The 14,500-nt window shown below is 36.4% G+C and overlaps 2 protein-coding genes across 2 annotated transcripts in view; one reads left to right on the top strand and one right to left on the bottom strand.

Annotated features, from left to right (window-relative positions):
- The window catches only part of HECW1 (HECT, C2 and WW domain containing E3 ubiquitin protein ligase 1), a 256,280-nt gene that overhangs the window by 91,802 nt on the left and 149,978 nt on the right, over window positions 1-14,500 (top strand). The window lies entirely within an intron of this gene.
- On the bottom strand, window positions 1,535-3,060 carry LOC117313568 (interferon-related developmental regulator 1). Its single transcript, XM_033862871.2, has one exon. The coding sequence runs from the start codon at window positions 3,055-3,057 to the stop codon at window positions 1,765-1,767; it is 1,293 nt and encodes a 430-aa protein (XP_033718762.2). The 5' UTR covers window positions 3,058-3,060; the 3' UTR covers window positions 1,535-1,764.

Below are 14,500 nucleotides of genomic sequence, written 5' to 3'. Positions count from 1 at the left end.
TTGGTAATTGTATCAGAATTTTTTTTCTTAAGTATATAACTGCAAATAGGAAAAAAGTGCACAGACGCAGGCTTTGGCATTGTTTTTTTGATTTTTCAATTGTAGTTTTTTTTGGTCTCTAATATACCTTTCTGAGTATTTTTATCTTTATTATCTTTATTAGGAGATAATTTACATAATAAATACAATTAATTACATAAAAGTGAAAAAAAATGCATTCGTTCAAAGCAATCGGATGAGCTTTGACAATTGTAGATGCCCATGAAACCACACCACATTAAAGACACAGAACATGTCCATCGCTCCCAAAAGATTACTGGTACCATTTCACAGTTCCGACCTGATTTCATTCCTGGCCACTGTCAAATTCTGAACTATTTCTTTTATCACAATAGATTAGTTTGCATTTTATAGAATGGACTCCTACAGTATACGTTCTTTTCTTTCTGGCTGCTTTTGCTTAGGATAATGTTTTTGTATTCATCTGTGCTGTTGCATACATCAGTAGTTTGTTCCTTTTACTGCTGAGCGCCATTCAGTTATATGGCTCTGCCACATATTGTTTATCCACTCACCTGTTAATGGACGTTCAGACTGTTTACAGATATTGACTATTGTGAACAAAACTGCTGTGAACATGCAGGTACAGTCTTTCTCTCAGGAAATACCTAGGAGTGGAATGGCTGGATCATTTTGGTAGGTGAAAACTTGCCAAAAAGTTTTTCAGTGTGATTGCACCAGTACACATTCCCACCGGCAGTGTTTGAGAGTTCTGGTTGCTCTGCATCCTCATAAACACTTGGTATTCTCTTCTAATTTTAGCTTTTCTAATAGATGTGAAGTGGTAACTTACTGTGGTTTCACTTTGCATTCCTGTGACGACTAATAGTATTGATCGTCTTTTCATGTGCTTATTGGCCATTTGTACATCTTCTCTTAAGAAGTATTTGGAGATCTCTAACTTACTGAGATTTGAGAGTTCTTTATGTATTCTGATTCAAGTTCTTAGTCACACATATATTTTACACATATTTTCTCCCATTCTGTGGCTTGCCTTTTTCTTTTTTTTTTTTTTTTTTTTTTTTTTATTGTGAAAAGATCTTTATTTCAAAATAAAGGGCACAAGGTCTTACACAGCAGATAAAATTAGTGTTACTGCCCTCAGAGGTCAAGGCTAGCAAATTTTCTGGCATATACAAATTCATTATGAATAACAGATGGACTGAATGGCCTGTAAGTGCAGCTGTAAGGTCTCATGGTATAATTCCCTTTGTTGATCCCAGTAACAAAATTATTAGGTTCCATTTAAAATTGAAAATAATAGCAGCTTTTCCAGAAGATCTAGCTCCCAAAATTATATCCAGAACTCATCTGTCTAAGATCTTAAGTTAAATATCTTGTATATCTATATCATTATAATCAATATTTCTGACAACCACAACGTAAGAAATTTAACCTCAGCTAATAGTTTTTCTCATCATGAAATCAAGTGAAATACTATATTTTTGCTCTCTTCATAAATAGAAAATGACCACACACTACAAACACTTTATTAATGTTTACTGATTATATATACAGAGAATATTCAATAACCAGAACTCACCAGTTGCAATACTACACATTAAATTATAATATAACCCCTACTACAAAAGCTATCTGTTGACCCAAGATAAAAAACTGTCTCTAGAGTTTAAATACATTAGAAATTTTTTTTTTTTTTTTAAAAAAAGGGAAATTAGAAAGTGGTCTTCAAATGCTAAAAGCCTAGAAGAATTCTCCAACATCTGCTCTCTTATCTCGACATTTGCTTCGGGCTTTTGTTCGAGCTTTGAAGGCGGCAGAATTATATAAATGCCTTTCAAAACGAGAAATCTTCATTGTTTTAAGTGTTGCAGCATCAAGCATCACTGGGGGTCCAAGTTCAAAAACATTGCGAAGGAATTCATTTGACTGCAAGTGGTACTGCATCCCTGATCCAAGAACCTCCTTAAAGGTGTCATATGTATGTTTTTTGACCCAGCAATCAATATACATGCGTTCAGGACCAAATTTAACAGTTTCTGTTGGAAAATCCCGTTCCTCTACCGCCCTAAGGATGTCTCTGAACACCGACCGCTGCTTTCTCTTGTCCACTTTGGCCCGGTGCTTAGTTCCATCTGTAGCCAAAGCCCTAAGCATCTGAGTCAAAGACTCCATGTCTTCGTAAAAAAAGTCACTCTCTATTCCTCTGGCCAATTCAAACAGAAGTGCCAGAGATTCACCAGCAGCTATTCTCATGTTTACATCATCAGAAGAGAGGAGGCTTGGAAGTTTATGGAAATGCACCTCAAGCTTTTTCTTCACTTCATTGATTGGGCATATGGTCAGTAATAATGTCCACACGAGAAGTGAGCTGATATGAAGCGCTGTAGTAGGGGTGCTGCAGACAACATTAGTGTCGTTCTCTTTGAGATAGGACTTGGTGAAGATATTTTCCAAACACTGCAGAGTTGAATACAGCTCAGTAATGTCATCTGTGGCAATAAAACAGCAAACAGCAAAGCAAGTTGCACAAGTTTGCCTAGCCTGGATACTAGCTGTTCCATCACAAATTATTTTCTTCAGGATTGGTCCAAGAGTCTTTAAAACCTCTTCACTTTCAATTCCAGGGCCCAACTGAATACAGAGAACAGATGCTAATGCTGCAGCTGCACGCTGCTCATCACCTTTACCTTTTTTCAGGCAGCGTTCAATGCTATCAGTTAAAGTCATTCTTCTTTCCAGAATAAATTCATAAAGCATCTTTGAAGCCAGTATATTTTTAATACCTTCAAGAGCTGCCTGCCTTGTCTTCGCACTCTTATCTAGGGTCAGGTCAATGAATCCCTTCAACTTATACTCTAAGTCTTCTTGAGTTCCTTCCTCATCGAGGACTTCTGGTCCATCTTCAGCAAAACTGGAAGGATCACTGTAACCACTGCAATGGCTCATTGTTTCAATCGATGCATCCTCATCACTAAAAGGTTGAACATTTCGATGCTGGCCACCTGATGATGAAAGTTCGCAAATGAACCTCATGGTAAAATCTGAAAGGCAATCCCCCTTGCCTTTTTCTTAATGGTGTATTTCAAAGAGGAAATGTTTTTTATTTTTATAAAACCCAGTTTATTAAGTAATTTTCTCTTATGATTCATGCTTTCTTCATTGTGTCTAATAAATCTACCAAAGTTAGCAAAGATAACTACTAACTTTCCTCTAGGGGTTTTATAGTTTTAGCTTTTTTTTATATGCCTCTAGGATTCATTTCCAGTTAATTTTTGTGTATGGTATGATGTAAGGATTAATGTTCATTTCTTTCCATATGGATGTTGAGTGGTTCCAGCACCCTCTGTTGAAAAGACTTTCCTTCCTCCTTGGACTGTGTTGGTACCTTTATCAAATTTCCATTGAACAAATATGTGTGGGTCTGTTTCTGGGCTCTCTATTCTATTTCATTGAGCGATCTGTCTTTCATCATTATGACTCTGTCTTGATTAATGTAGCTTTCCGGTAAATCTTGAAACCAGTAGTAAAAGTCTTTCAACTTTGTTCTTCATTTAAAAACATTATTTCAGCAACTTTCAGTTTCTGGTTCCACATGTAAGGCACTTACAAGTTGCCAGTCCATCCTAACAATGATGAAAAGCTGAACAGACTGGAAAAATCAACATCTCTGCTTGGATTTATGAGAGAGAGGAGGGCACAGAGTAAACTGGTCCCCAAGACTGAAGAGACAGAAAGGCAAATACAGGGAGTCATGGCTTTACCAGAGCAGAGACTCTCGGCAGAAACTACCACAGGAATCTGTGTCGGGGTAGGGAAACCCAAACTGTAATTGATGAATTGCTAGAGGCACAGTGTGCACCATTTTGACAGTTAAAACTTCCAGGGGAATCCAGTTGTAGGGTGGAGATTTACAATATTGTGATATTTACCTCCAGGAGCCTGACTAGGTTCTCATAGTAAACATCAGAGAAAAATCCCCTCATGCTTCTAGCACGGGGAGGCGACAAGGAACCATTTTTTAAATAAATCACAGCACTGTGTTCTTCTTAACAAGGCCTGCACTAAGGAAATTATCTAACCAGAGCCTCACTGGCTCGGGTATTATCAGAGCCTAACTGACCTGGGGGAAGGGACATACCCAGCTCCAGTCTACTCTAGCCATCCCGTCCCACCTAAGAGGGGAGAAATCTGAAAAACACTTGTGAAGTTCACAGACTAGATGCTTAGGTTCACTAGAAGACTGAGACCTAATCATAGGACTTGGAACACTTCCTCCTTCCCTACAGCGTACCACCACTTTACTAAAGGCCTATTTACAGCAGTTTCTTCTATACAGTACATCATGTCTGGCTATCAAGAAAAAATTATAAGCCACACCAAAAGGCAAAAAAAAAAAAAAAAATTGAAGATACACACCAAGCATCAGAACCAGCCATGACAGGGATGTCATAATTATCAGACCAAGAATTTAGAACAACCATGATTAATATGGGAAGGGCTCTATTGGACAACATGCACGAACAAATGAGCAGTGTGAGCAGAGGGATGGAAATCCTAAGAAAGAACCAATAGAGAGGATAGAGGTCAAAAAACCTGTAACCAAAGTGAAAAATGCCTTTGACAGGCTAATTAGTGGGCTGGACACAACTGAGAAAAAAACTCTGAGCTAGAAAATATATCAGTAGAATCCTCAAAAACAAAAACAAAGACTGAAGACAACAGAACACCCAAGAAATGTGGGGCAACTACAATAGGAATAACATATACATAATGGGAATAGCAGAAGGAGAAGAAAGAGAGAAAAGAACAGAAGAAATATAAGAAACAGTTATGATCAGAATTTCCCCAAATTAATGTCAGATACCAAACCACAGACCCAGGAAGCTCAGGGAATACAAAGCTGGATAAATGCCAGAAGCTGACACATTAGGCATATCATTTTCAAATTACAGAAAGTCAAAGATAAAAAATCCTGAAAGAAGCCAGCGGAAAAACCACCTTTACCTACAGAGGAACAAAGCTAAGAATCATATCTGACTTCTCACAAACAAAGCAAACAGGAAGAAAGTGGAATGAAATGATGTGAGGAGTGGTTGAGTGGAAAAAAAAAAAAAAAAACCAACCTAAAATTCTGTACCCTGCAAAATATTCTTCAAATGCTAAGCAGAAAAAAGACATTTTCATAAAAACAAAAAATGAGGGAATTTTGTTGTCAGTAGACCTGCCTTGCAAGAAATGTTGAAAGATGTTCTTTAGAGAGAAGAAAAATAATAAGTCAGAAACTCAGATCTATATAAATGGTATCAAAGAAGGAGTAAGTGAAGATAAAATAAAAACTTTTATTTTTTCTTATTTTTAGTTGATCTAACAGGTAACAATTTTTTCAAAATAATAATAGCAATATATTCAATTATGTACATCATGTATATATGTATTATATATATGATTATGTATGATATGTATAGATGAAATAAACGACAGCAATGATACAAGAAATTGAAGGAAGGAATTAGGATTATTTTGTTATAATAAGGTACTCACACTACCCATGAAGTGGTGTAGTGTTACTTGAGAGGGGACTTAAATTAGCTTCAACTGTGTATTGCAAACTCTAGGGCAACCACTAAAAAATGCAGGGAAAAGAAAGAACAACTTAATGCTAAGAAATGAGAGAAAATAAGTCATACAAAATACTGAATTAAAACCACAAAAGGCAGAAAAAGAATGGAAGACAAATGTAGGACTAAAGAACAAGTGAAACAAGTGAAATAGAAAACATGAATGAATATGGTAGATATTAATCCAACTATATCAGTACTCACTTTAATGCCAATGGTCTAAATGTACTAATTAAAAGACAGAGATTGTCAGAGTGGATAAACAACACAATCCAGCTGTGTGTTGTCTAAAGAAACCCACTTTAAATATAAAGACACATATAGATTAAAAGCAAATGGATGGAAATAAATGTACCATGCTAACACTAATCAATAGAAAGGATGACTAACTACATTAATTTTAGACAAAGCACACTTTAAAGTAAGGAAAGTTATCAGAGATAAAGAAGGACTTACATAATGGTAAAAGGGGTAAATTCTCCTAGGAGACATAACTCTTTTTATTTATTTATTTATTTATTATATTTTTGTGTGTGGTATGCGGGCCTCTCACTGTTGTGGCATCTCCCGCTGCGGAGCACAGGCTCCGGACACGCAGGCTCAGCGGCCATGGCTCACGAGCCTAGCTGCTCCGCGGCACGTGGGATCTTCCCGGACCAGAGCACGAACCCGTGTTCCCTGCATCCGCAGGTGGACTCTCAATCACTGCACCACCAGGGAAGCCCTATTTATTTATTTTTAATGTGAAAAGATTTTATTTTTTATTTTAATTGAGATATAATTGACATATATTACTTTCAGATGTACAACATAGTGATTCGATATTTGTATACATGGCGAAATGATCACCACAATAAGTCTAGTTAACATTTGCCACCATAACATAGTTACATACAGAGTAGTGTTTTTTAATATAAGAGAAAAAATGGAAAAGTAAATGTTATTCAGAGGGAATAAATAAATTGTGGTCTAGTCATATAATGAAATATTATCTAGCAGTTAAAAATCCATGAGCAATGCATTCACTTTTGACAATAAGGATAGATTTTAAAAACAGGTTGAATGAAGAAAACTGAGTTGAAGAGAACTTTACTACAGTATGGTAGCATTTATGCAAAAAAATTAAAAACAAAATAATACAAATATGTATATAACAAAAAAATAAAATATTAACTTGAAGGATATATGACATTTTTGAAAGCAGCTGGCTCTGGGGAGAGAAGAAAGTGGATCTGGAGAAGGAGAATTTAAAGTACTTCCATTTTATTTATAACGTTTTCTTTATAATATGCAAGAACCCACAAAAATGAGTTGGACAGAGGTATACTAAAATGTTAATAGGCGGTGACTGGGGAAGGTAACATTTGGGGCAATATTCTTCCTACACTTCATATTTTTCTCCATTTTTCAAATTTTCTAAAATAACCAAGTATTACTTTTGTAGTTATCTCCCCATTTTTAAAAACCATACATGTTATAGGCACAATCGTGGCAACCTCCGTTTTAGAAGACAGCACGGGGCATGAGGAAAGCATTGTCACCTATACCTGATGTTCTTTCCTAGTCAGGTGAAAGCCAGTGGGCTTGAGGAAAGATGATAATTTAAGATGTTCTGACTTCAGCACTGCTTATGATTCTCTCCTTATTTTGTACTCAGTGCATTGAGAAAAGAGCATCTGGAGTCATGATTTTCATTAGAATTTTCCCTGGGTCACATCCAGGTTAATAAGATATGTGGGTGAATCCCCAGTGATTACGTACATATTTAATGTGCGTGGTCTGTTTTTAGCCATGTTCAAAAATAAAGCTTTTTGGTACTCTTTCTAAATGTATTATGCCCTATATTTTTTTCCCTTCTCAAAATCTTCTCACTCTCCCACACTTAGATCTCTTAAACCAGTTTCTCTGTTTCTACATGTCTTCTTTCCCATTCATAATTTTTTAAACCAGTCAAGCCAAAAGACAGCATATCACAATGTGAGGAATATGGACTTTGAAATGAAAAACCATGGGTTTGAGTGCAGGCTCTCCTTGCAGTTATTTGCATGACTGAGCAAATGACTATCTTTCTAAGCTTCAGTTTATCTCTCAGTTGGAGACTGTATTGCCTGGACCTCAGTTGAATGACCTCACCAGAATAACCAGATCACAGGTGTCAATGTGATTTGTAAGCTAAAAAAATGCTGAAGTCAAGGTTTACCAGTTTTCTTGCACTAAATGGGTGGCTCCAGGATATCTAAGAGGGAGGAAGGGTCTAGCCATGTCCTGGACAATCAATGAGCGAAAGGATTTGTAGCTAGGTGTCCTTTGAAGCAAATTACTAATTAATCTGTGAGCATGTACATAGGACACACTGCTGCTCAGGTGACCAGTGACCGTCCAAATCCATGGAGCAGGTCAGTGGCACTGATACTTATTTTTTTATAGCTTTATATTCGTGGACTTCTTGACCCAAGTCCCATGGATTTAATTGCATACTGCCACAATCCAAACCTATTGGAAATACAGCAATATTCATTCATTCATTCATTCAATTTTAAATTGAATTTTCAAAAGCATTTTCTTATGCTCCTGGCACTTGTCCTTGTGCAAAGAAACAGGCAATAAGCCCAGCCAATCAGGAAACTATATAAATTGTTAGAAAGTGATCTTTGCTATGTGATATTAGTGTAATAAGGCAGGGGGAAGGCTAGGGAGTAAAGGGTTGGACTGCCTTTCAAAAGGATGGTGTGGAGGCCTGGAGAAGGTGCCTCAGGCCTCCAGCTATAGGAAGTGTGTATTTGTTTTCTTTTGCTGCTGTAACGAGTTACCCCAAACCTTGCAGCTCAAAACAGCACACACTTAATATCTCACGGTTTCTCTAGATCAGAAGCCTTGGGTTGCCTTGGCTGGTTCCTCTGGTCTAGGTCTCACAGGGCTGAAATCAAGATACAGGCAGAGCTGGACTCTTATCTGTGGGCTCTGGAGGAGAATTTGCTTCCCAGCTCACTCAGGTCTTTGGCAGAGTCGGTTCCTTGTGGTTGTAAGACTGAAGTCCTCATTTCATTGCTGGCTGTCAGCTGGAGTCCTCTCACCTCCTAAAGACTGCCTGCATTCCTGCAACAGCACAGAGAGTCCTCCTCATGCTTTTAATTTCTCTGACAACCTTCTGCTACAGTTCTTCTGCCTTTAGTGGGAGAAAGTTATTTGCTTTTAAGGATACATGTGGTTAGATTGGTTTCTTTTCTTTTTTTTTTTTTTGCATTTTTGAATTTTATTTATTTTTTTATACAGCAGGTTCTTATTAGTTATCCATTTTATACATATTAGTGTATATATGTCAATTCCAATCTCCCAGTTCCTCACACCACCACCACCACCTGCCACTTTCCCCCTTTGGTGTCCATATGTTTGTCCTCTACGTCTGTGTCTCTATTTCTGCCCTGCAAACCAGTTCATCTGTACCATTTTTCTAGGTTCCACATATATGCGTTAATATACGATATTTGTTTTTCTCTTTCTGACTTACTTCACTCTGTATGGGAGTCTCTAGATCCATCCACATCTTTACAAATGACCCAATTTCGGTCCTTTTTATGGCTGAGTAATATTCCATTGTATATATGTACCACAACTTCTTTATCCATTCATCTGTCAGTGGGCATTTAGGTAGCTTCCATGACCTGGCTATTGTAAATGGTGCTGCAATGAACATTGGGGTGCATGTATCTTTTTGAATTATGGTTTTCTCAGGGTATATGCCCAGTAGTGGGATTGCTGGGTCATATGGTAATTCTATTTTTAGTTTTTTAAGGAACCCCCATACTGTTCTCCATAGTGGCTATATCCATTTACATTCCCACCAACATTGCAGGAGGGTTTTCTCCACACCCTCTCCAGCATTTGTTGTTTGTAGATTTTCTGATGATGTGCATTCTAACTGGTGTGAGATGATACCTCATTGTAGTTTTGATTTGCACTTCTCTAACAATTAGTGATGTTGAGCAGCTTTTCATATGCTTCTTGGCCATCTATATGTCTTCTTTGGAGAAATGTCTATTTAGGTCTCCTGCCCATTTATTGATTGGGTTGTTTGTTTTTTTTAATATTGAGCTGCATGAGCTGTTTATATATTTTGGAGATTAATCCTTTGTCCGTTGATTCATTTGCAGATATTTTCTCCCATTCTGAGTGTTGACTTTTTGTCTTGTTTGTAGTTTCCTTTGCTTTGCAAAAGCTTTTAAGTTTCATTAGGTCCCATTTGTTTATTTTTGTTTTTATTTCCATTACTCTAAGAGGTGGATCAAAAGAGATCTTGCTGTGATTTATGTCAAAGAGCATTCGTCCTATGTTTTCCTCTAAGAGTTTTCTAGTGTCTGGTCTTACATTTAGGTCTTTAATCCATTTTGAGTTTATTTTTGTGTATGGTGTTAAGGAGTGTTCTAACTTCATTCTTTTACATGTAGCTGTCCAGTTTCTCCAGCACCACTTATTGAAGAGACTGTCTTTTCTCCATTATATATCCTTGCCTCCTTTGTCATAGATTAGTTGACTATAGGTGCATGGGTTTATCTCTGGGCTTTCTATCCTGTTATATTGATCTATATTTCTGTTTTTGTGCCAGTACCATATTGTCTTGATTACTGTAGCTTTGTAGTATAGTCTGAAGTCAGGGAGTCTGGTTCCTCCAGCTCCATTTTTTTCCCTCAAGACTGCTTTGGCTATCCGGGGTCTTTTGTGTCTCCATACAGATTTTAAGATTTTTTTGTTCTAGTTCTGTAAAAAATGCCATTGGTAATCTGATAGGGATTGCATTGAATCTGTAGACTGCTTTGGGTAGTATAGTCATTTTCACAGTATTGATCCTTAGAAGACATAACTCTTGATGTGTATGAACCCAAGAACAGAATGTCAAGCTACATGAGGCAAAAACTGGTAGGCCGCAAGGAAAACTAGATGAATCCACTATCACAGTAAGAGACTTCAACACACCTCTCTCAGAAATGGACAGATTCAGCAGGAAGTAAATCAGTAAGGACAGAGTTGAACTCAGTATCACCTTCAGTCAACTGGATATAGTTGACATTTATAGACTATTTCATCCAACAACAGCAGAATACACATATTTCTTAAGTTTACATGGAACATTTACCAAGACAGACCAAATTCTGGGCCTTAAAACACACCTTAACAAATTGAAAATGATAGAAATCACACAGTGTCTGATCTCAGACCACAATGAATTAAACTATAAATCAGTAACAGAAAGATAACTAGAAAATCCCAAAATACATGGAGATTAAACCACACACTTCTAAATAAGACATGGGTCAAAGAAGAACTCTCAAGAGAAAATTTTTACTGTTCTCAACTAAATGAAAATGAAACCACAACTTATCAAAGTTTGTGAGATACAGTGAAAGCAGTGCTTAAAGGGAAATGTATGGCATTGAATGGATCTATTAGAAAATAAAAAGATTTAAACTCAATAATCTAAGACTCCACCTTAGTAAAGTAGAAAAAGAAGAGTAAATTAAGCCCAAAGGAGCTGAGGAAAAGAAATAAGAAGAATTATGACAGAAAGCAATGAAATTGAAAATAAGAAATCAATTGAGAAAATTAATGAAACCAAAAACTGGGTCTTCTAAAAGATCAATAAAATCAATAAGCCTCTAGCTAGGCTAACTAAGAAAAAGAGAGAGAACACAAATTATTAACATCAGAAATGAAAGCGAGGACATTACTACAGAACCCATGGAAACTAAAAGGATAATAAAGGAATACTGCGAACAACTCTATGCCCACAAATTTGATAATCTAGATGAAATTGACCAATTCCTTGAAAGACACAATTTTCCCAAACTCACACAAAAGGAAAGAGATAATCTGAACAGGCCTATATCTGTTAAAGAAAGTGTATTAACAGCTAATAACCTTCCCAAACAGAAAGCAGCAGGCCCAGATGGGTTCATTGATGAATTCAAACAAACATTTAATGAAGAAATTATACTAATTTTATAATCTCTTTCAGAGGATAGAAGCAGAGGGAATACTTCCCAACTCATTCTGTGAGGTCAGCATTCCCTAATACCAAAATCTGACAAAGATATTACAAGAAAAGAAAACTGCAGACCAATGTTTCTCATGAACATAGATGAAGAACCTTCAACAAAAGATTAGCAATTTGAATCCAAAAAAGCATAAAAAGAATTATGTGCCACAACCTAGTAGGATTTATACCAAGTATGCAGGGCTGATTCAATATTCAAAGGTCAACTAATGTAATCCATCATATCAACACACTAAGAAAAGTCACATGATCATATCTATGGGTGCAGAAAAAGCATTTGACAAAATCCAACTCCCATTCAGTATTAAAACTTAGTAAACTAGGAGCGGAGAAAACCTTTCTCAACTTGATAGAAAATCTCTACAGAAGTCCTACAGCTAACAGCATACTAATGGTGATAATCTCAAAACTTTCCCACTAAGAGCAGAAATAAGGCAACAGTGTACCCTCTCACCACTCCTTTTCAACATTGTACTGGAAATCCTTGCTAATGGAACAAGGCAAGAAAAAGAAATAAAAGGTATATAGATTAGGAATGAAGACTTAAAATTTTTCACAGATTATATGATTGTCTATTTAGAAAATCCAAAAGAATCAACAGAAAACTCCTGGAACTAATAACTGATTATAGCAAAATTGCAATGTACAGGGCTAATATAGAAAAGTCAATTGCTTTTCTATATACCAACAGTGAACAAATAGAACTTGAAATTAAAAATATATGAATGAAATACTTAGGTATAAATCTATCAAGATGTGTACAAGATCTCTATGAGGATAACCACAAAACTGATGAATGAAATAAAAGAACTAAATAAATTGAGATATATTCCATCTTCATAGATATGAAGATAATATTGTAAAGATGTCAGTTCTTCCCAACTTGATCTACAGATTCAAGGCAATCCCAATCAAAATCCTAGCAAGTTATTTTTATAGTATTGACAAATTAATTCTAAAGTTTATATGGAGAGGCAAAAGACCCAGAATAGCCAACACATTATTGAAGGAGAAGAGCAAAGTTGTAGAACTGATGCCACCCAACTTCAAGACTTACTATAAAGCTGCAGTAATCAAGACAATGTGGTATTGCCAATAAATACATACGTACATACATACAAATAGGTCGATGGGACAGAATAGAGAGCCCAGAAACAGACCCCCTTATAGTCAACTGATCTTTGACAAAGGAGCAAAAGGCAATATAATGTAGAAAAGAAAATCTCTTTAACAAATGGAGCTGAAACAACTGGACATCCACATGAAAAGAAAATGAATCTAGCCGTAGACCTTACACTCTTCACAAAAATTAACTCAATATGGATCATAGACTTAATGGTAAAATGAAAAGCTATAAAACTCCTAGAATATGACACAGGAGGAAACCTAGATGGGTTTCCTGGGTAGGGTGGTTTCTTGGGTAGGATGATGCCTTTTTAGGTACCACATCAGAAACACAGTCTATGAAAGAAATAACTTATAAACTGGACTTCGTTAAAATTGAAACTTCTACTCTGTGAAAGCCAATATCAATAGAATTAGGGGTAAAGCCATAGAGTGGGAGAAAATATTTGCAAAAGAAACATCTGGTAAAGGAACATTATCCAAAATATACAAAAAACTCTTAAAACTCAACAATAAGAAACCAAACACCCTAATTTTTTAAATGTGCCAAGGATCCTGACAGACTACCAAAAAATATACAGATGGCAAATAATCATATGAGAAGATGCTCCACATCATATGTCGTCAGGGAAATGCAAATAAAAACAATAATGAGATACCACTACACACCTATTAGAATGGCCCAAATCCAGAACACTGACAATACCAAGTTCTGATGAAGCTGTGGAGCAACAGGGACTCTCATACGTTGCTGGCAGGAATACAAAATGGTACAGCCAGTTTGGAACACAGTTTTGCAGTTTCTGAAAAGCTAAACATACTCTTATACCATATGATCCAGCAGTCTAACTCCTTGGTATTTACCCAAAGGATCTGAAAACTTATGTCCACACTAAAGCCTGCACATGAATGTTTATGGAAGCTTTACTCATAATTGCCAAAACTTGGAAGCAACCAATATGTCCTTAGCAGTTGAATGGATAAATAAGCTGTTTTATATCCAGACAGTGGAATATTATTTTGCGCTATCAAGCCATGAAAAGACATGGTGGAACCTTAAATGCATATTAAGTGAAAGAAGCCAATCTTAAAAGGTTACAGACTGTATAACTGCAACTATATGACATTCTAAAAAGGACAAAACTATGGAGACAGTAAAAAGAGTTGATTCCAGGGGTTTATGGAGGGGAAAGATGAACAGGCAGAGCACAGAGGACTTTGGGGAAAGTCAAAATTCTCTGTGTGATATTATAATGATGGATATAAGTCATACATTTGTCCAAACTAATCAAATATACAACAGCAAGAATTAACCCTAAGATAAGCTACTGACTTTGGTAGTTATGGTGTGGATTACATTTTATGATTCTTCATATGCTGAGTAATTCTGGATGATATCTTGAACATTGAATGCCATGTTGAAGAGATTCTGCATTTTGTTATATTGCTTCAAAGAGTATTGAATTAATATGGCTTGAGCTCACATTTTCATGCATATGGTAAGCAGTAGCTCAGATCACAGTTCAGTTCTTTAAGCCCTAAATGCAAGCTGGCTTCATTTGCCCTCTGCTTTTATGTTTCTGGGATTGGCCAGAAACTTGGGCTGAGTTTATATACAGAATTTGCCTCTCTTCTTTCTAGTGTTCCACTTTCATTCTCTGGTAACACCGGTTTCCCTGGGCTC

This window comes from Tursiops truncatus, chromosome 9 (assembly GCF_011762595.2).
Source record: "Tursiops truncatus isolate mTurTru1 chromosome 9, mTurTru1.mat.Y, whole genome shotgun sequence".
Classification (NCBI taxonomy): Eukaryota; Metazoa; Chordata; class Mammalia; order Artiodactyla; family Delphinidae; genus Tursiops; species Tursiops truncatus.
This window is presented reverse-complemented; position numbering and strand designations above follow the sequence as displayed.